The 23,365-nt window shown below is 41.0% G+C and overlaps 1 protein-coding gene across 1 annotated transcript in view; it reads left to right on the top strand.

The window, feature by feature from the left end:
- The window catches only part of PC (pyruvate carboxylase), a 419,331-nt gene extending 400,397 nt beyond the window's left edge, over nucleotides 1-18,934 (top strand). Inside the window, exons 14-17 of the mRNA XM_075326302.1 lie at nucleotides 5,429-5,608; nucleotides 5,790-6,035; nucleotides 7,833-7,973; nucleotides 12,182-18,934. Coding sequence (XP_075182417.1) covers nucleotides 5,429-5,608; nucleotides 5,790-6,035; nucleotides 7,833-7,973; nucleotides 12,182-12,430 — 816 coding nt within the window. The 3' untranslated portion in view covers nucleotides 12,431-18,934. The remainder of the gene's footprint in view (nucleotides 1-5,428; nucleotides 5,609-5,789; nucleotides 6,036-7,832; nucleotides 7,974-12,181) is intronic.
- Nucleotides 18,935-23,365: the final 4,431 nt, after the last annotated feature.

The raw sequence follows: 23,365 nt of genomic DNA, 5'->3' as shown, positions 1-23,365 counted from the left end.
TGTTAAGCAACCAGTTCCTCTCAAATTCATATTTTTTTCTCATGGGCAAAGTAAGACGGCATGGCAATACTCAAACTATTCTTCTCAACTCTACATTGGTTCAATTTTTGTGTACAGAATTTGAAAAACCTGACTGTTCTTTCGAAAATGGTGCCGCAACCGTGTGCAGGTTGTACATGGTATTGCAGCTGATTTCTAGTCACTTCAATGGGGTGGAGCGTATAATAACGGATGCAACGTAGTGACTAATATATCCCAGTTACTGAAATATTCCAGACTTGTTTTCCTTCTCCTGTACAATCCCTTTAAATGTGACTTGACTCAAACAGCACTGTGTTCAGAGTGTCTACCAAATTTGAGATCCATAGAGCTGCCAGCCACCATTAAATATTTTTGCTACTAGAAACCACCACCCGGAAGACTTTACCAAAGATACATTTATGATGACGTTAAATAGAACCTGTCTCAAGGTGAAAATGACCAGCTCTTCTTTATTCCTGCCGCTCCCCTGAGTATTCAGTTTTTTTTCTTTTTAAAATCGCCATATAGTTCCAGAGATACTGACTTTTCTTTATGTAGTGTTAATTTTTGTGGAGCTCATAGGGTGATAGGAGTCTAAAACACGCCCCTGAGGATCCTGTGAGCCACACCCCCAAGGATCCTGAGAGCAACATCCCTGGTAAAAAGCATAAAAGCTAGTGCTAAATATAAGGTCCCTTACCTCTGGAACCATATGGTGGATTTTAAAATTGCAAAACACAATATTTAGCGGAGCAGAGGGACTAAAATTTGCTACCTTTTGATCTGTTGACCTGTTTATTTTAAGAGGCAACGTTAGAAATCTGTAGCGAGTTTTCCCCCACAGACAGAGTTTTGGAATATAGAATATATTCACTCAGTCAAGAAATATTGTAACTTTCCAGGATAAATAAAAAGTGGTGCCACATTTTACTATAAGCCCCTAGTACAGATCACAATCTAAACGCCTCCGTACACAACAGATGAAAATGGATCGACAGGTGACCCTTTGATGGTTTCAAACACATCACAGACAATATATACCAATGTAGGATTTTAGTGGTCAATAATGAAGCCAGTGCTGATCAGCGCCCACCCCCCTTGCAAAAAATCTGACATTACCAACCAGTGGTGTGAATGATTAGACACGTTCCTCAAGTTCCTCAAGGCCAACTGAAGGACCAAGTGATCAATCATTGTGATTGAAAGCTTCCATTTCTTGTGAGTTTAATTGAAGGTCTTGGAGATGTTATAGGGGGCTCTTAACATCTTGCTGTATAAAATCCATTTGCATGCAGAAAAAAACAAGAGTTCTTAAGTAGAGATGAGCGAACCTTGAGGTTCGATGTTCTTACAAAAAAAAAAAACAACACCCCGAGTTTGAGTTCTCTTGATATGCAAACCACTGTTGCGAGCATCGCTGTGCTCGGGTACACTCGGTGCTCAGCCCAGTGCGAGCTGGTTGCAGTGTTTGAGCAGCTTGCACTGGGGGTAACAACAGCATGATCGGATGTAGTGTGCACCAAACATAAAAAAAAACCTGTCCACCCATCCCCAGAAGTGTTCTGTTTATGGATAAACTGCCCAATCAGTGACTTCCATTGGGGTTCAGGTCAAGTCGGGGTCATAAATGGAACTTTATCCTAAATCCGACTGTACTCAACGAATCGAACTTCCGCAGGTCAACTCATCTCTATTCTTAAGTATGGGGAAAGAAGATTTTACAATTCGAAATTGAGTCAAGTATTATTGTGATCTCCGATGTATCGATGGTCTCTAAGGCCTAGTGTCCACGCTGCAGATTTATCGTGGAACTTGCCGCGGTTTTTTTGCGGATTTGCCGCAGATTTCTCGAAAATCCGCAATACAGTGAGTCCCCAGCCATTTCTATGCAATTTTTGAAGTCTTGTGCCCATGCCGCGTTTTTTTCTGCTGCGGAAATAGTGCCCATTTCCCTGCGGAGAAATCTGCAGCATGTCACTTATTCATGCGCATTTACCTGTGGATTTTCCAATGCAAGTGAATGTGAGTTCAAAAATCCGCAACAAAACTCTGGTCTGTTCCCACAGGATGTTTTTCCTGCGTTTTTGGTGCATATTTTTCCACCAAATCCAATGGTTAAGATCCGCACCAAATTCCGCATGAAAAAGCGCACCAAAGTTTTGGTGCGATTTTCTGAGAGATACTTCAGATTTTGCTGCAGAAAAATCCGCATGATCTTTTGTCCATGGGCGCTGGTTCTAACAGTCTGCTGCAGGTCCCTAATTTTTCACCCTTTGTAGTTGGCTGTTGTATCTTCATCACTGTCGCATCAGTTGATGGGTTTATCGGCAGGTAGACCTCCTCCGGTAGTCCAGTTTATTGTCTTTGCATGTATTACAGTCTTATCTTTTGGGATCAAAGGACAAGCCCGTGTAACTGTTTTTTAATCAATAAGAATTAGAACTGGTTGTCTGCGCTACGATAGTGAGGAATGACATCTGGTTACTTGATTATTAATAGATCAGAACTTGTATGACCCAACGTGAGAATATTCCATGCGCTGGGGTTCTTAATTGGGAGCTATCCACCTTTCGATGCCACACATTGCCCTGGTTTAAAGCAATATGAACATGAAGTATCGAGGTCGTAATGAATTTCTCAGAGTTCCTTAAGACCCATATTATAATTAATTTTAATTAATGCTCACTGACTGGGTCCAATCTTGAATTAATTGGCTGAAGTTTCTAATAGCTTGGGAAGGAGTAATGATAGATGAGAAAAGAAGACGACTAGATGTTAACACCAACGTAAATGAAGATCTAAGATAATTAAATAGCTGTGCTCTAATAATTAGCCATCTTTATAAACCACACCAACATCACCAGAGGAACAAATATCATCCTCCTGTGGTATGTTAAAAAAAATCTGTCACCGGACAACAAGGGACATCTCCTATGACCTCGAAAGACAGCTCTGACATTAGTATCAGGATGAAGGTACAACCTTAAAGCGAATGTCATCCGATTACCTTTTTTTAGTTTTCCATGTCACTATTTATAAATAAATTCCGAATTTTTGCAGTTTTCACTCTAACCACTGAGCTTCTGTTTCGTAGAGATCATTTTTCAGCAGTCACATTATCAGCATAGACAGGATTACGACGACAGGTAAAACCTATATGTAGATGACACCATTTACGATGGGTGAAAGTTACTGATCACCTCTTCCACCTCTCTGTGCAATATCCTCTGTATATGTCACAGAGCATGCCTACAACACACTCCTATAGAAGTAAAGGAGTTCGGATCATGGCTGTTGTGGTCTAATGACCCTTGTGACTGCTGTAAAGCATCTGTAAATGATTATCACATCTACTCAGACCTATATATTTTTTTAGAATAAAAAAATATATGTAAAAAATGATAATTAGGTTGTTATATCTGGTTTTGAAGGGGTTCTCCACTACTTGGACAACCCCTTCTGATTCCACATGTTCTCCCCAGTAAAATAAAAATGCCTGTACTCCCCTTCGGGGCTGGCACAGTTCCAGCCGTGTCTCCCCGCATTCGGACACAGCAGCAATCAACAGGAAGTGAGTGGTAGCGGCTGCACTCACTTCCTGTTGATTATCTTGTTTGTCAGAAGGCGGGGAGACCTAAGCCGGCACTGATTGGATGCGGGGCTTGAGTGACATCACAACCCTACGTGAGCCACGAGAATGCGAGCGCTGACACCGCTGGATTGGTGCGAGTACGGGAGGTGAAAATAAGCTTTTTTTTATTTTACCTGGGGGAAACGAGGAATCAGAAGGGGTTGTCCTAGTTGTGGACAACCCCTTTAATTCCTTAAAAAAAATAATTGTTGATTCCCTTTAGGGTTGTATATAGGTTGTTGCCCATAAAAACTTTTCTGGAAAGTCAATCCAATGTTGTTCCTAGAAAGCAGAGACTATGAAATAGTTATTTTTGTGTTTGGAACCATAAGGAAGTTACAGTCTGAAGACTGAAGGCCTCAGTTTGATGGAAGTTGGTAGAACCAATCATCTGATGTGTATGGGGGAAGCCACCTGAATCACTGACGACAGATGTCAGGGTGGAGATTTCAGTGCCCAATTGTTTTGAGGCCATAGAGGCCACAGTCGGTCAATATGGTCTACAAGTGCCTATTTCCTCTGTTCTTTTTGATAATACAGGAACACTTGGCCGAATTCTCGTGTATGGGAGAGTTGGGGGAGTTGGGAGAGGAAGTAGTCTTGCCAAGTTATTGCATATGTATGGCCAGCTACAGAGATACTAGTCAAAGGCAATTGGACTGTGTTATCTATTATCAAAGACTGTAAAACTGAAATGAAAATTTTCAGGAAGGTTTCACTTAGTCATCTGGTTTTTTTTACCTGGTGTAAATACCACTGTTGTTCTGATTTCAGCACTTTTTTTCTTTTGTTCCTGCGCCTCTCCGTTCCTGAGATATGGTCTCCTATCTGAAAATCTATTCTTGTTAGTTAAGGGGGTGAGGTCCTCAAACCTTCACTAAGGGTGACTTCATGAGACCACAACCATTTGGATAACAAGACTAGATTCATAGACAGAGAAGAGGTTATACTTCACAAATGGAGAGTCACTGAAACAAAAGCAAAACCACACCGGATTCAGGAGAACCTCAGCAGAAGAAAATTACATACTTATTGCAAGTAACGGGCCCTTGACACGTATAGTGCTGAGCGAGTACTACCATGGTTGGTACTTATAACGAGCAGTTGGCTGCTCGTGACTAGAGCACCGACTATAATGGAAGTCAATGGGGAGCTCAAGCTTTTTTCCAGGAATTCTTCCGGAACAATGCTCAAGTTCCCCATTGACTTCCTTTTGTAGTCAGGTACTTGAGTCTCGCCCATCCGACCTCCCAACTGCTCTTTAAGAGTATAGAGCGCCTGAGCATGGTAGTTCTTGCTTATCACTAATATGATATGAGAATTAAGTCATAGTAAAGTCTGGTTTAGGACTGGTTCATATCACGTTTTTGGCCACATGTCAATGCCTTCGTCTGAGCTTCCATCTGAAGCCCTAGAAAATGGAATTGCTGTGTATTTGCTGATGGGGGGCCATTGACATTTTAATTAAGCAGACTGAGTCTCTGTGCTCTTTGATCTTATTGACAGCAGTATCGTCTTTTCAGGTGGGGACAAAAACGTGGTCAACTGCGTTTTTGTTCCCACCTGAAAAAGTTGGATACTAACGAAAATGAGATCAGACAAAGCTTCAAATTAAAGCTATGACTGAACCACTGACGTGGCTAAACCGTGATGTGACTTTGGAAGGGTTCCCTATATATCTGTACAACATACCCCTCTTTCGATAAATGATGTCAGGACAAGTTGCATCCCTCTTCAAAGACAAATAAGTAATTTCATCTTGCCATTTTGCTCTAGGTAACACCTTCCTCCAAGATCGTGGGAGACTTGGCACAGTTCATGGTGCACAATGGCTTGTCTCGGGAAGAGGTTGAAACAATGGCGGATGAACTCTCCTTCCCGCTCTCCGTGGTGGAGTATCTTCAAGGTTATGTTGGAATTCCATATGGAGGTTTCCCAGAACCATTACGCACAAAGGTAAAAACCCTTCCTATGAATATTAATGACTTCCTACCTTTCAGATCTAGTTTAAGGTCTTTCAAACAATTGGAATATTGGATATTTTCAAGACCTAGATCCAGTCTATATGACGGAAAACTATTTAGCTCAGGTTTGGCTATGCAATTTTGCTCTCAAATCGATAACTTTTTTTGGACAGGTTTTGAAAGACCTACCACGCATCGAGGGTAGACCTGGGGCCACGCTGCCAGCAATGGACTTTACTAAGTTGGAAGAAGGATTGAAGAGCAAATATGACGATATCACTCCAGAGGATATTATGTCTGCCGCTATGTATCCTAAAGTATTTGAGGAGTACAAGGACTTCAGTACTCAATTCGGCCCTGTAGAATGTCTCAACACTCGCCTATTCTTGGAAGGACCTAATATTGCTGAGGAATTTGAGGTAAGTGGGATCGTAAAGAAAAAAATTAAATCTTAGAAATAATTGTTTAATCTGAAACCTTTCTTAGAATATTTATTCTGTCAGTCGTGTAGTACGTACAATATATGTAAGGATAGTCCTGTTCAGATGCGGTTCTCCTCTCTCTACGGTGACCTACATTAATTTCAGTAGAACTGCAGGAGGTCCAGTGGTTGCGGTCAGGATTTTACATTTTATCAACCTGGTTTCCCTACTTAAGTTTTAACCGTTTGAGGTTGGAGAGTTAAATATCTTCTACGAGGAGCAAAGGGAATTAACGAATAATGGGTCATTGCTGCCGCTCTTGCAGAAAGTGGTGGCCAGAACCATCCAAGATCTTATTTTAATGGATTCCAGCCACCATATTCATGAAATAATGGGAAAGGTTAATAATTTTGTAATATTGTACCAATATAGAATATGGTGCTTAATCTTTTCTTAGACTTAAGGCCCCGTCACACTAAGCAACATCGCTAGCAACATCGCTGGTAACGAACAACTTTTGTGACGTTGCTAGCGATGTTGCTGTGTGTGACATCCAGCAACAACCTGGCCCCTGCTGTGAGGTCGTTGGTTGTTGCTGAATGTCCTGGGCCATTTTTTAGTTGTTGCTGTCCTGCTGTGAAGCACAGATCGCTGTGTGTGACAGCGAGACAGCAACAACTAATGTGCAGTGAGCAGGGAGCCAGCTTCTGCTGAGGCTGGTAACTAATGTAAACATCGGGTAACCAAGAAGCCCTGTCCTTGGTTACCCGATATTTACCTTTGATACCAGTCTCCTGCTCTCACTGCCTGTGCTGCCGGCTCCTGCTCTGTGCACATTTAGCTGCAGCACACATCAGGTAATTAACCCGATGTGTGCTGTAACTAGGAGAGCAAGGAGCCAGCGCTAAGCATTGTGCGCTGCTCCCTGCTCTGTGCACATTTAGCTGCAGCACACATCAGGCAATTAACCCGATGTGTGCTGTAACTAGGAGAGCAAGGAGCCAGCACTAAGCAGTGTGCGCTGCTCCCTGCTCTGTGCACATTTAGCTGCAGCACACATCGGGTTAATTAACCTGATGTGTGCTGTAACTAGGAGACTGGGGGCTGGTCACTGGTTGCTGGTGAGCTCACCAGCAACTCGTGTAGCCACGCTCCAGCGATCCCTGCCAGGTCAGGTTGCTGGTGGGATCGCTGGAGCGTCGCAGTGTGACAGCTCACCAGCAACCTCCTAGCAACTTACCAGCGATCCCTATCGTTGTTGGGATCGCTGGTAAGTTGCTTAGTGTGACTGGACCTTTATTCTTAATCTCTTGTCCAGCTTATGAATTTGATGGCCTATCCTTAGAATAGGTCATCAATATTTGACCACCACCTAAAGGTAGGTCATCGGTAATGCAACTGGACAACTCTTTAATGGTTCACCCATTATAAGGGTATATTCCATCTCAGACACTTGTAGGATACACTGACAATGTCTGATAGATGCATGTCCCATCCAACTGGAGACCTGGACACCATCTCAAGACTCCGAGAAGAGGCCGCATTTTGACTTCTAGTACTTCAATGCATGTGTGACCACTTCTCCATTCTTAGAAGAGTAAGTCAAGACCCCGTTGTGGAGGTAGATGCTTGCCCACCCCTGGGGTCAGCACATTTTGGTCTATGTGTAGGTCAAAAATGTCCAAGATGGGAATACCCTGCTGAGTGTTGGAGCTCGTGAAAGCCTACCACCATGAAATAGCCTAATGTGAAGTCAACAAGGTGCAGCGTTTAAGCTACTGTATCATTTTTCAGGTGGAATTGGAAAGAGGAAAAACATTACACATCAAAGCTCTTGCTCTGGGGGATCTGAACAAAGCTGGACAAAGAGAAGTCTTCTTTGAGCTCAATGGTCAACTCCGATCCGTCCTTGTCAAAGATACACAGGCCATGAAGGTAAGGTATCTTTTAGATGTCTTATATTAATATTAAAGGGAATGGGTTATCAGGAAGAGCCTAACTATTTAAGTCAGGTTTTTATATTCATTTTTTTTTTTTTTAAATTATACTTTATATATCACGAACTGTATAAAAAAACCTGTAAAAATAAAAAATAGAAATCTTGAAATTTTCACACTGATCATCTTCAAAGGCTATTGAAAAGCTAGTGGGAGGAGGTGAGCTGTAACAATCATTCATTGTGATTTGGTCCTGTTATCTGTGTGTAGGGAGATGTTACCTGTCATTCCAATCCTGCCTGTGATGATAATGAGAGTTCTGAAAGGTCTTGAATAGGAAGTTAGGCACAATTTTTCGCCTATTTGTTTTTTGTCTAGTTGTGCCCTTTTTTTTTTTGCACTTTTTTCCAATTTATTTTCTATTTGCACTTTTTTTTTTTTTTTTGTCTTATATATACATGGTGCAGCAGAGCCCTGCCATTAATGAAATATTGCTGTAAACTTTTACAATGTAAGGTACTTTGGTCAAAGGGCACAAAAGCCATCCAGCCTCATCAAGGTTCCTAAATATAGCTGGTCCCTAAAACACTATTGTCCTACCTCTCCATGTAGCATAAGACACCAACAACATATGCAATCACATAACAATTAAATCCTGATAGATAAAAATGTTAAAATACCAAACATACAAAAAATGTCTCCAAAAACAGATCCCCTCTAAGGGTAGATATTACATTGGGAACACCTAGTCAGACAATTCTCTGTATAGTGTAAGTAGTGACTACAACTGGACTAGTCAATACTAACTGTATGGTCATACTGTATATACAAGTAATGCATGGAAAAACATATTGGGTAAAATGACTAAGTAAAAACACAAGTGTGTTTAAGAGATCAAATAGAAGTCACATTATAAACGCATGGCTTTACAAAAAAGGTCCTATGGTAACCCACAGTATACCTATAAGGGAGTCAGCAGGAAAAAGGTAATGGTGTCCCCCACACCCAACGCACGTTTCGCATTAGCGATGCTTCTTCCAGGAGTGACCTCTCCATGTGACAAAATCAGACTCATCATGGGGAGTGAAAAGGAGACTAGATAGAGCTCACAATTAAAACCTGGTGTGGGAAAGATAGGGAGATGAGGGTGTCTGAATCCCACAAGAAAAAAACATGCAAATTAATCCAGGCCTTCGAGTGTAATATGTCCAGTGGGCAGTGTGAAAATTGGAAGATTTTGAAATGTATTTTATTTTTTTATTCTAGATCGTGATATCAGAAAAAAAAAAAAATATATAAATTTAGCACAAAAGCCTGATTTAAACATGGGCTCCAGTTCTAATGATACATTCCCTCTGAGATGATTGTATGCAGGACTCCAGAGTTCATTATTTTACTGGATTTCAGCTCTAACTATTGTTTGCTGTTGGTGGCTTAGATGGAAGCTAAATATTAATTGCATTGTTTGCTCAGGGCAATATTTCCAATCTGTATTGCTTATAGATGTGAATTAGTAGATTACTTTTCTTGATGATGTAGGTGGGCGGCTGCGTGAACACATGAATAAGCCGAAATCTCATCCCTTAATGAAAGATGCTAATTATATATCCTGTGTACAGAGATGGTTCTCACGTAACTCTAAAGAAACCTGTGCTGGAACCTAGCACTGCTGCGCTCAATCTAAAGGCCACTTTACACACAACGACATCGCAAACGAGATGTCATTGGGGGTCACGGAATTCGTGACGCACATCCGGCCTCGTTAGCGATGTCGTTGCGCGTGAAACGCACGAACGACCGTTAATGATCAAAATTACTCCCCATATTGTTGATCGTTGACACGTCGTTCAAACTCCAATTATCGTTGCTGTTGCAGGTTGTTCGTCATTCCTGCAGCAGCATACATCGCTATGTGTGACACCGCAGGAACGAGGAACATCACCGTACCTGCGGCCGCCGGCAATGAGGAAGGAAGGAGGTGGGCGGGATGTTACGCCCGCTCATCTCCGCCCCTCCGCTTCTATTGGGCGGCCGCTTAGTGACGTTGCTGTGACTCCACACGAACCGCCCCCCTTAGGAAGGAGGCGGTTCGCCAGCCAGAGCGACGTCGCAGGGCAGGTGAGTGCATGTAAAGCTGCCGTAGCGATAATGTTCGCTACGGCAGCTATCACAAGATATCGCATGTGCGATGGGGCGGGTACTATCGCGCTCGGCATTGCTAGCATTGGCTAGCGATGTCGCAGCGTGCAAAGTACCCCTAAGACCCTAGTTACATGAGACAGAATTGCTTAAGAAAATTTCTGCCGCAATTCCGACCCACATCTCTTCTCCACGCATCGATGCTTGTGTGGTTCCTTGTTTGGTCGTCTGCTTTGACCTCTTATTCCCATGTGACCACTACCACCTGTGATTGCTCACATAGTATAAGATGCTCTCAATGTGCACAAGCTTATAGACACCGCATGGCCATCGACTTTGGGTCGAAGTAACCGGGGTCTCCCAGCCAGTGTCCCACGCTAGTACTTGCCATGCCTCAAACTAAGTATTGTTGGCAATCCGTCGAGAATAGGCACAATGAGTTCAGCATGGCCATTAACAAAGGTTGTAGACAACGGTAGAGAACCAGGCAAGGATGTAATGGAAGCAACCGGGTGGATGGTGGGGGGGGGGGGTTTCTTTTTAGGTGTTTTATATTTTGAGGCTCATCTCTTGGTAATCCGCAATAATCTGATATTGATGGCCTATCTCAAGGATAGGTCATCAATGTCAGATTGTTGGGCTCAAACCAGATAGTAGTACAGAGCCGTGCCACTTTACTCCATTCATTGTTACCATATAGTCACCACAAGAGCTGAAAACAGCTGATTGGTGGTGGTCTGATACCTGACACCTCCACAGAAGTCTTTTGGGTACTTTAGCCTTTTTCTGGGAAACCTTCCAGAAAAATATTTGAATCCCGATTGACTTGCATTATACTCCAGTGCTCGAGTCATGGCCATCCAAGCATCTTAAGGAGTACCGAGCATCTGAGCATGGTAGGGCTCACTCATTACTAGTTACGAGTACCGAACACCCAAGCATGGTAGTGCCCACTCATAAGTAGGTACGAGTACCGAGCATGGTAGTGCCCGCTCATCACTAGTTACAAGTACTGAGCATGGTAGTGCCCGCTCATCACTAGTTACGAGTACCGAACACCCACGCATGGTAGTGCCCACTCATCACTAGTTACAAGTACTGAGCATGGTAGTGCCCGCTCATCACTAGTTACAAGTACCGAACACCCACGCATGGTAGTGCCCACTCATCACTAGTTACAAGTACTGAGCATGGTAGTGCTTGCTCATCACTAGTTAAGAGTACGGAGCACCTGAACATGGTAGTGTTCGCTCAACACTAGTTACAAGTACCGAACACCCAAGCATGGTAGTGCCCGCTCATCAGTAGTTACGAGTACTGAGCACCTGAGCATGGTAGTGTCCGCTCATCACTAGTTACGAGTACTGAGCACCTGAGCATGGTAGTGTCCGCTCATCACTAGTTACGAGTACTGAGCACCTGAGCATGGTAGTGCCCACTCATCACTAGTTACAAGTACTGAGCATGGTAGTGCTTGCTCATCACTAGTTAAGAGTACGGAGCACCTGAACATGGTAGTGTTCGCTCAACACTAGTTACAAGTACCGAACACCCAAGCATGGTAGTGCCCGCTCATCAGTAGTTACGAGTACGGGGCACCTGAGCATGGTAGTGCCCACTCATCAGTAGTTACGAGTACTGAGCACCTGAGCATGGTAGTGTCCGCTCATCACTAGTTACGAGTACTGAGCACCTGAGCATGGTAGTGTCCGCTCATCACTAGTTACGAGTACTGAGCACCTGAGCATGGTAGTGCTCGCCCATCACTCTTTAACAATTCTCAGTGGGAGCGCCAGTTGCCTGGATCCACATTATACCCATTTATCGGTGGGAACTCCATTGGAAGGGTTTTTTTCTGCCCCCAAACATAGTTTGGTGTTCTGCCCTCAGCAATCCATTTGGGTGAGTAATACCCTTGCATTTACACCTGTCTAGTTATATACTTTGCTACTATGCTCAGATAGCGCCACATTTTTTTTCCTTCTTTCCTAAGAGAGCTCCATCTTAGCAATTTTGATCACGTTCTAGAAGCTTTGCGTCATCATGTCCTCTGTCTCTTGTCTGCAGGAGATGCACTTCCACCCCAAGGCCTTGAAGGATGTGAAAGGCCAGATTGGAGCCCCCATGCCAGGAAAAGTGATCGACATCAAGGTTAAAGAAGGGCAAACCATTGAGAAAGGACAACCTCTGTGTGTACTGAGCGCCATGAAGATGGAGACCTTGGTGAATTCTCCCGTCTCCGGAACCATCAAGAAGATCTATGTCAAACTCGACATGCATCTGGAGGGAGAAGACCTCGTACTGGAAATAGAATAAATTACACATAAAATGGAACAGTTGTGCCGTGAAGGGGGGGGGGATTAGTAAAACGCTTAGTTTTCTGCTTCCCTTTTTGTAAGAATGAGAGGGTGCTGTAGACTCATCACTCCGTCAATGTAAATGAAATGCTTTTACCTGTGGGTTTAGGGACCTAAAATTGATATCTGGATTATTTTTCATTTTGCTTGCTGAAAAAAACCTAATAATTTGCTAAATAACACACACGGATGCTTTTTTTTTCCCGAGCGCTCAGACAAACGATTGCAAAAAAAGTATTTGCCAATCTGAGCTGTTATTTAGGTGCAGAGAAATTGTTCTGCCGGAGATTGCTTACTGCTTGAAAAGGAGTCAGATGTTTCACATAAAGTATAAATCTCTCCAATTCCTTTCTCTATTGCCAAACTGTAAAAAGCTGAACTTGCAACTCCTTCTCCTGCTTTATCCAGCTCCTTAATTAATAGGGATTAGATGCATATTCGATCCCCTACATGGTAGATTGCCTATTTTGTACCGTGAAGACCTTGACTGCATCCCCTATCCTACTGAGCGGTACGAGCCATCACTGCCCTTTTACTAACCGGTACATCCTTTATCATCTCATATATTAGATCACACAAGATCCTGTAGTCAATTTCAGCACCACGGACAGAGGTGCAACTCTTGACCGTTGAGGTGCAACACTTGACCGTTGAGGTGCAACACTTGACCGTTGAGGTGCAACACTTGACCGTTGAGGTGCAACACTTGACCGTTGAGGTGCAACACTTGACCGTTGAGGTGCAACACTTGACCTTTCCAATGGTTTACAGCCCCCCGTGCACAAAATGGCACATTAATGCTACATATCTTATTCTAAAAAATATGGGAGGGAAAAAAAAACAATTGTTCTTCTAAAAGTTTACTTCTGTGATGTTTTGTACTGGAAATCAATGTTTTTCGAGGTTGTAGTTCTCGATTTCATGACACTATGCAATTAGTTTGTAATATTTTGAAGCTTTTGTAAAACCTGATTTTTGGCATTTGTTTGTTTGATGTTATGTTCTTTTTTTTCTTCTTCATGGCCGCCTTTATTCTATCGGTTGCTGATTGGTGCCTTCAAAGACCTAGGATTGTATTTTTTTTTAAGCAGTGGTCAGTTTAGTCCTGGGAACGCACAAGATGTTCATGTCGTAAAGCTGTAAATGAATTGTAGCCTCATATTGTAGGCAGAGAGAATGAATCTGATTTAGGCTGTTGTGTGTGTACGTGAGAAAACACAATTTCTGGTCATTATTTTCACCAGTTTTGCCCTCTGCAGGTTCTATGGTTTTCAGTTGTCTCATAGCAGCTCATCTATGTCAACTTACTAGATATCTGCTATACATAGTATTAGAGGTTCCTGCTCTCCTGACAGATACTAGTCTATTTTCAGAGGTAACAGAAGCATGGTGGACATTTTCTAGTAGTATTGGGCAGTATAGTTGTGAATCCAGCTCTAGGGTATAGCTGTGAATCCAACTCCTTAGTTGTATTTCTGAAACATTTTCCAGAAGTCTTGAGCAGTGTAGTTGTGAATCCAACTCCTTAGTTTTATTTCTGATTCTGGAATTATTTTCTTTATCTAAAATCAGGATATTCTCTAATGAAATTGCACTTGTGTCAATAAGAATTATCCTAATATGTAACATATCATCATACTAAATATCTTCTTATACAAAGCATTAGGGATTCCTGCTCTCCTGACAGATACTAGTCTATTTTCAGAGGTAGCAGAAGCATGGTGGACATTTTCCATAAGTATTGAGCTGTCTAGTTGTGAATCCAACTCCTTAGTTGTATTTCTGAGACATTTTCCACAAGTATTGAGCAGTTTAGTTGTGAATCCAGCTCTAGGGTGTAGTTGTGAATCCCAATTCCTTAATTGTATTTCTGAGGTTGGAATTATTTTCTTTATCTAAAATCATGATATTCTCTAATGAAATGGGACTTGTCCTGATATGTATCATATCATATACTAGATATCTCCTATACATAGCATTAGGGATTTCTGCTCTTTGGACAGTCTATTTTCAGAAGTAGCAGAAGCATGGTGGACATTTTCCAGTAGTATTGAACAGTGTAGTTGGAATCACAGCTACATCCTAGGGCTGGATTCACATCTCCTTAGTTGTATTTCTGAGACTTTTTCCAGTAGTATTGAGCAGTGTAGTTGTAAATCCAGCTCTATGGTGTAACTCTGAATCCAACTCCTTAGTTGTACTTCTGAGACCTTTTCCACCAGTATTGAGTAATGTAGTTGTGAATCCAGCTCTAGGGTGTAACTGTGAATCCAACTTATTAGTTGTATTTGAGACATTTTCCAGGAGTATTGAGCAGTGTAGTTGTGAATCCAGCTCCTTACTTGTACTTCTGAGGTTGGAATTTTCTTTTGTCTGAAATCATGATATTCTCTAATGAAATTGCACTTGTGTCAGTAGGAATTATCCTAATACGTAACATCTCATCATGTCGTGGAGTATTCTGTTGTTGAAATGTACCGGTTTCCTTTCTCTGCTGGCTATATTCTATCACGGTTTCCTTTTCTTCTGTGCATAATAATTAGGACTTTCGCGTTTCTGAATGTCACTTTCTGCCTACAAAAGGTTGCAGTTGTCAGTGTCAAGATGGCTGCAGTCTCGCTAAGAAAACCTAATCAAAGACCCCTCTGAGAGAGGGAACCTGTGAAGAGCCGTTTGTAAAGCATTTGGCAGATGCTAAAGTTGTCAAGAAATTGGTAACTGTCATAGCTCGGATCACTTTATAGACATAATCTGTCTCCGGAGGATATGCCGAGAGTTTTACGTAAAGACATCGTTTACTGGAAATAACATTTCTCTATAGGGACGACACTGTTATACAGAAACGGTGGGGCAGATTTTATGCCAATATTTTTCGCGGGGGGGTTTTTTGTGATTTATTGGGTGGATGTACCATAGAGATCAAACAGCATTAGCTCATTTCTTACCGATTATTATCGAAGCCTAACTTGCCTGCCCTTCAGCACTACAGCTACTAAATTTTAATTTAGGGCAGCTGCTGTGCATTGTGGGAAAATCATAGGCATTTAGGGATTGCCAGCTGCTTGTTTAGGCTACCCCTGGTCTCCAGTGCCTTTGGGCTCGTGCCTATTTTAAGACTTTTTTACCATCTAACCTCCCTTGCCTAGTAAAGAATTTATGAAGACTGAGCAGAAAGACGCGAGGCGATGTGTTCTGCATCAAGACTCTTGGTCCCGTCCCCTCTTTTCACCTTGACTTGTTTAAGCAACACTTGCCGATATGTTGATCATTCTTGGCCGACACCTCTGCCCCCCGAGTTTAACTCTTCTGCCTCCTGAAGAATCCAGAATTTATACACATCCATCCCAGATGTCAATTATTACTCTACAGCTGCCATCGCTTATCTCATCTCTGGTTTACCCGTAAGAAGCGTCTCCAGTCGCTTTGCTAATAACGTAATGCTAAATGTTCCTTATTCTAATTGTTTCCCGTAACTAAAGCCACCGGGGACTCCAATACGTAGGCCTTTTACATCATCCCCCCCCCTCCATCATGTCAGATCGGATGATTGTCATATGTCTGGATACGTGGATAGGTAAAGGCTTCTGCAGGGCTCTTTATGTTTCCATTTAACGTTGATCTGTTCACAGATTCATTTCTGTGTGAAGAGCTTGTGAGCCGTACGAAGCGCAGCACTTTGTAAGAGCTCCGACCTTTCAATATCTGGAACACAATGAACTGTTTGTGAACCTACTTGGGTCAGATAGCGATTAACGGTGATGTTTGATGTGCCGACGGTGTCATGGCCGCCACTAGTATTGTTGTGTACGCAGCGCAGAGGGCAAAATTATAACATTACAGGTCGTTTTACATGTGCTGTTTTTCTTTTAAGGAAATGTCAGGAGAATTTCACAAAAAATACTTTATTTTTAGTAAACCGATATGTTAGGGCTGAGAAATCAAGCTTGATTTTTCAGCCCTGGCACATTGAAGGCATATCGGATTATCATTATTAAAAAAATAAGTATCATGTTAATCCAAAGCTTGATTTTTCAAAAGTGGCCCATTAAAGCCATATTAAATTATTATTACTGGGGGGTTTTTTTTTCCTCAATAATATTCTAATCCAAAGCTTGATTTCTCAACCCTGGCATATTGAAGCCATATCAGATTACTATTGGAAAAAAGTAATATTTTGATCCAAAGCTTGATTTCTCAGCCCTGGCATATTGCAGCCATATCAGATTATTACTTTTTTTTTCAATAATATTCTAATCCAAAGCTTGATTTCTCAGCCCTGGCATATTGAAGCCATATCAGATTATTATTACTTTTTTTTTTTCTTCAATATTCTAATCCAAAGCTTGATTTCTCAGCCCTGGTATATTAAAACCATATCAGATTATTACTTTTTTCAATAATATCATTGAAATCCAAAGCTCGATTTCTCAGCCCTGGCATATTGAAGCTATATCAGATTTTTTTTTTTTTTTCCTCAATAATTTTCTAATCCAAAGCTTGATTTTTCTGCCCTAGCATATTGAAGCCCTATCGGGTTATCATCATTACTTTTTTTTGAATAATATTCTAATCCAAAGCTTGATTTCTCAGCCCTGGCATATCAGAATATTATTATTAGTACTTTTTTTCAATCTAATTCAAAGCTTGATTTCTCATCCCTGGCATATTGAAGCCATATCAGATGATTATTATTTTTTATTCAATAATATTCTAATCCAAAGCTTGATTTCTCTGTGCTACACAGTGCTATACATTGGTATAATTTTAAAACTTGTATCATGCGCCTGTGGTGAGAAATCAAGCTGTGAAGAGATATAATCTAGCCTAGAAGTGCATGTTGGGCATGTTAAACTCCAAGTGTAATTGACTCACCCCGGCTGAATTTCTTGGCTAATCTGCATGTAGCATCAAAGCACGATTTCTCAGCGTCTGCAAGTCAGATTAAAATTAACTCATTTTATAATTATCCAGGGGGCTAGTTCTTAAATAGTTAGCGATGCTTCAATTTAACTTTTCATAAGTGCTAGACAGTAGGTCTATGCAGTCAGGGGTGTAAAAGACATGCCTCCAACGCACGTCTTGGCTAATTTACAGGTGGCTTCAAAGCTTGATTTCTCAGCACCGACACATCGGATTAATATAAGACTGGTATCATTTTTATTGTAGTAGTAGTACAACCATTTTAATCCAGTGTGCTAGACTGAAAAATCGAGCTTTTAAGCCTAATGTAAAGTAGCCAAAAAGTTTATGCAGGTTGTGTTGATGCATTCGAAGAATAATTGATACTTTTTTGATGCTCATATGGTTTCAAAGCTTGATTTCTCATCTCTGGTACTTCGTATTACTACAAAACAGGTATCAATTTTTGTATTTGTACTACAACCTATACCGCCATAGCACTAGTTTTATTAGTATAGGTGTTACGACAGGTTTCCCTTAAAGTCGCCTACACGTGCACCATATCGCTCCACTGTAGGTGGATTTTGCTCATAGGATGGTCTTTTGTTCTGTGCACAAGATATTTTTACCTCTAATACATGCTCAGCTCCCTGTCCACTTAGTCTATGCAAAAATATACTTTGCACATGGAATCCTATCTAATTCGAGCATCCGGTCTCTCGCACGTAATAGCTCGCTGTGCCGGGAATACAGATGGGTTTTGTGAACCTACATAAGATTTCCTTTTTACGTACATTAGTTGAAAAAATTTCAACGACAAATGTTTTATTGTATTGGACCATGTTGTGCCCTTTGCCCTTACTGTGCCCTCTCTGTTCCCAACATGCACATTTCCTTTTTGCCATCGTTCACATAGGATATGGGGACTAGATGTTTACACTGCTTAACTTTGCAGGCTTTTTTGGTGTGCAACCTCAATGTTTTGGGTGTTGGTATTCCCTTCTACCTTTTTAGGATTGTCTCTCCGTATTTTGAAGTCTCGTATACAATCGCAGTGGATGCCCTGGTTGTAATAGCTGTTTACTGTTCTATCAAATCGTGGCGAGGGCTTTGAAAACCCCCTGAATTAGTATTCATTTATGGAGAAATATGGGCGCCTACGAGGCGACGTTCTCTGTAGAGTCTATGTGCTTTTAGCTAATGTAGTAGAACCGCAATAGAGACATCATCCCCTTCTCGCCACTCCATATGGTTGGGTAAAAAGGCTGCTATGTGAGCGTAATAATCGTTAATAGCAAGTAGCCATTATGGTGAAGATTGTAACCCCGAATCATTGTTAACCGTGGACCATTAACTTTTGTAATACCAGTATTTTGTTACCTTGTTTACATCATTAACTAACTGGATAATTTTGCAATTGTCTAACGCTATCGAAATAAGAACAACGCATTAGTAAAATGTCTTAAGTGTACAGGTTTAATTTTAACTTTTGGAAAAACCTTAATCATGGATGTGACTTAACCTAGTGTGTATCCATTGGAAATAAAGCCGAAATGATTACGTCTCCTTGCTCTGTATTCATTTATCGCTTCCGGACATTTCTTTGAAATGTAAATTGCGTGGAAGAAACAAGAAGGCATCACGTACACCTGTAAGAAAAGAAGAATCAAAAATCTACATGAAAGAGTAAAGAATTAACAAAATGTGTGCACCGCTTTATCAGGATATATTGATGACTTGTAAGTTGGAGGACTAATTTGTATGGATGTTGCGTATATAGATCGTTGCAACATTATCAGATATTAAAAGGGCTTTTCGGCAAAAATCGCAAGCTATTCATGGAATAATCTGATCATTGGAGGTCTGACAGCTGGAACCCCAGGTGGTGTCTGGAAATATCAGTAGAGTTCAATACTCCGCTATTTCAGGACAGTCCCACTGACCATGAATGGATTAGGTAGAAGCAGTTCACCTCCGCACCATCAAAGACTGCAGAGCACCATTCTCTGGATCATTGAGATCCTAACAGTCAGCAAATTATCCCCTAGTGATGAGCAAACTGCCCGGAGCTCGGTAAGCCATCACTCATCTTAACGAGTATTTTGATGCTTTGGTAAAAGTTTACACAGTACAATGGAAGTCCAATGGAGAACAAGAGCATTTTTCCGGAAACATGCTAGAGTTTCCCATTGACTTCCACTTTACTCTGTAAAGGAGTAATAAACATCCGAACACCAAAATGCTCGTTGGGCTTACAGGGCAGTTCGTTCATCTCTACTTATGATTTAAGAAGCATCCCTTTTAAGACCTTCATGAGTTATTGGCATAGCCAACATGCTTGATTTGGGAATCTTATACCAACTAGAAGTCCACCATTATTGAAACCAGTTCCAAACACCCGAGCATGAGACTGCTTGTTAGGCTTACCGAGCAACGGGCAGTTTGCTCTTCCCTACTTAGGATTTAAGAAACATCCCTTTGAAGACCTTCACGAGTTCTTGGTATAGTCAACACGCTTGATGTGGGAGTATCGTACCAACTAGAAGTCCACCTTTAGAGAAACATAACAATGAAAGTATAATAAACTGGTTTAAAAAATATGAAAATATACATACAATATTCAAATTAATATTACCATTTCTATTCAATCCCTGGTTACTATTGTGTTGTGCGGAACACAAAGGAGGCTTCCTAGCTTACACCATGCTTGCATATTATGACCCACCATATTATTAATGGCGGTCCAACCTCTGTATTCCCCACAGCAAGAATGGATAAGATACAATGCTCATATAAACACCACATTATCTGCTGTGCTTGAAAATGGAAGTCTATTCAGTTGCCCACCGATGCAGGGTACTATGGCCTGTCTCCCTCGCTTGAATGGGGCTGCTTTGCAGTTTCTGGCACAGCTGATGTGGCCAAGAGCCGCTATTCAGGGAACAATATTAAGGCAACTCTGACCCATGCCCGTGTTTTGTTCCCCTTCACTCAGGCTTAGGGTGGTCCTAGAGGTCAGTTATCCACTTTACATAAAACAGTGACTTATCCAAAGAGCGTTAGAGGTTGACTGAGAGCTGAGAATGCGGCCATCTCCAGGACAAGCAATAACTTACTGATCTGTCGGGTAGAGTAACTGCTAGAACCTGCACCAATCCGCAGAACTGGACACTTTATTCCCGATAGGGCGCTTTTATCCCGGTTATAAAATGGAGCTGTTGGATGCCCGAACTCTTCTCCAGTCACTCTCCAGAACTGTTGTAGGAAGCTGACCTCCTAGCCTCTAGGGCTATCGACTGATGTGTGACTGCTCACCTGTGGCTCCATTCGTTAACAGGAATAAAAGCTCTCTCGCTCTGCTGATGGTTGCGGGTCCCAGTGGTCCGGCCTCCACTAATTAGTAGGCTTTCACTAGGGATGATCGAATACCTCAAATATTCGGCTTCGCAAATATTTTCTGAATAGGTCGCCACTATGCGAATATTTGATGTGCAATGTAAGTCTATGGGAAGCCCGAATAGTTGTTATTCGGGTTTCTCATAGACTGTTCGTAAATATTTGATGCGTAATGTAAGTCTAATAGAGGCGACCTATTCGGAAAATATTCGAAGCTGAATATTTGAGGTATTCAATCATCCCTAGTTTTTACCTAACCTGTGGATGCCTAATGTCTGGTGAGTAGAGATGAGTGGACCAGAACTCAAGGTGCTCTGGTACGTCCAGTGTGAGCCCTTTGCTTTCTCCGAGTGGCCCTCACTGGGGGTACAAACTTTCTCGGATGTAGTGTGCATTTCTCCCCCTTCCCCGGTCCTCTTCCTCCTCCTATCTGTTTATGGCTGGCGGTATGTGGACAGAGAACTGAACTGCCCAATCAGTGACTTCCAATGGGCTTCAGGATCAAGTTCAGGTGAAGTCTGGGCCCCGAACTGAACTTTAGATAAACTCCAAACTCAACGAGTCCATTCATCTTTCCTGCTGAACCAAGTTAACCCCTTTTAATAATTATTTTTTTCTAATAAAAATTTGACTGTACACAAGTCTAAGTGATGGGAGAGAAGGGATAAATACCCTGGAAATTATAGATTAGAAACAGTAACCAAAAATTGATGTAAACCCTTAGATGTTTTAGCTTTAGTGAGAAGCTCACCCTCGTTGGAAATGTTGGTCAGTGCACCATGCTCCACGTTACCGGTAGTGAACTCAAGCCACCCGTTTAATAGGAGGACCGGTCTTGTGCATGGATTTTCTTCATACACTACAATTGGTTGTTATCTGGGATTTTCCCACCAAGGTTCACACTAAAAAAAAGGCATTGAGGCATTTTTCTTTTTTGTGCATGTAGCTTTAAGAAGTGACGGTTGTTAAGCTGAGAAAATATTGCTTTGGAGGGTTGGGAATTACACCTCTGTGCACACCGCCAAGTCCTATCCTTGAACTCTTCTATAAATAACAGTTGTCGGAGACTCAAAAGAAGCAACAAAAGTGCGAATCATTTCTGGAAAAGGGATGATGGAAACCTGGAAAAACCTTAACAAACCATAGTAACGAATGTGACATTTATTTCTTTTTCCGTTTATGTAGCGTTTAGTCTTTGTGGTTTTTGTATTGATGTTGATGTCAAGTAGCCAATGTGAAGAATACAATATACAGTATATCAACACGTCTGTCTACAGCCCGGGCTAATATAATGGCGCGTCCCTGCACGTGTTTTGGTCACTTCGCCATAATTATTTATTACACTTCTAAAACCTTCACGCTATCGGCACGTTCCAGGAACGGGAGAGAAAATCACCATCAGTCTCTGAGAGGCTAATTCAAAAGTGACAATCAATATTTCTTAAAAATGGTTGTCACTGTGATAAAATGGCAAGATCTTTAAATAAAAAAATATTTAATTTTTTTAACTTATTTTTTTTAAAATAAAAGAAAATGTATTCTAAAAATATCTAATAGTTTATTTTAATAAACATTTTATAATTTTTAAGATATTTTAATTTATATTTTTTTATAAAAAAAAATACATTATATGTATATAGGCTTTTTTAAATATATAATTTTTTTTATAAAAAAATACAATATATAATTTTATAAAAAAAAATTATATATATATAGATATAGATATAGATATATATATATATATAAAAACCTATTATAAATATATATTTTTAATTTATATTTAAATTATTTTAAAAATTCTATTTTTTACTTTTATAATTTATATTATAATTTATATTATATAAATATATTTTTTTTTACTTTAAAGCTCTAGTGTTTCAAGTTTAAAAATAGGAAAACTTAATAGAATTTCAAATTTACATCATTAAAATAAATAACATTTTCCATTTTTCTAACAGTACAGTTGGCTGCGATAATTGTACATTGCAAAATAAGTCATTAATCAGCTGCACAAGGAACACTTAGTTCAAGAACCATGGATTTTCTCTTCCTAATCTAATCAGATAATTCAGGGGAGATCACGAGAGAGGGGGCACGAACATTGCAATGGGCTGTCGTAATAATAAATCATTGTCATGAGACAACGCTACAAAGGGTAGAATAGCTTCATTGTAGACGACACCCAGCAAAGCGCCAGTGACACCACGGATAAAACTGGAACATCGGTCCCTGGGGGAGAACTGGCCATGCTGCAATATTGTTATTGAATAGAAGCCGACATTGGACCTGTTACATAGGACTGCAGGTAAACCCCAAAAAATAAAGGTCTGCCCATATGCAGCTATTGAAAATGATTTACATATATATTTATCATATAACACTGCTGTAGTTACACCTGGATGAAATATTACCTATATATTATTTCGAACATCACACACCATACAAAAGACCATTATTACAAATACCACCACCCCATGACCAATACTACTAAATGACAGTATGAGGACAGCAGTGACTCTACCCAAGTAGGATGCCACCCAATACAAAGGAATATCCCCACAGCTCCCTAAATACAGTGAGGTCCCCAGATCTCCACTAT

Source organism: Anomaloglossus baeobatrachus, chromosome 10, assembly GCF_048569485.1.
Source record: "Anomaloglossus baeobatrachus isolate aAnoBae1 chromosome 10, aAnoBae1.hap1, whole genome shotgun sequence".
Taxonomy (NCBI): Eukaryota; Metazoa; Chordata; class Amphibia; order Anura; family Aromobatidae; genus Anomaloglossus; species Anomaloglossus baeobatrachus.
The sequence above is the reverse complement of the archived record's forward strand: the minus strand, read 5'-3'. Positions and strand labels throughout refer to the sequence as shown.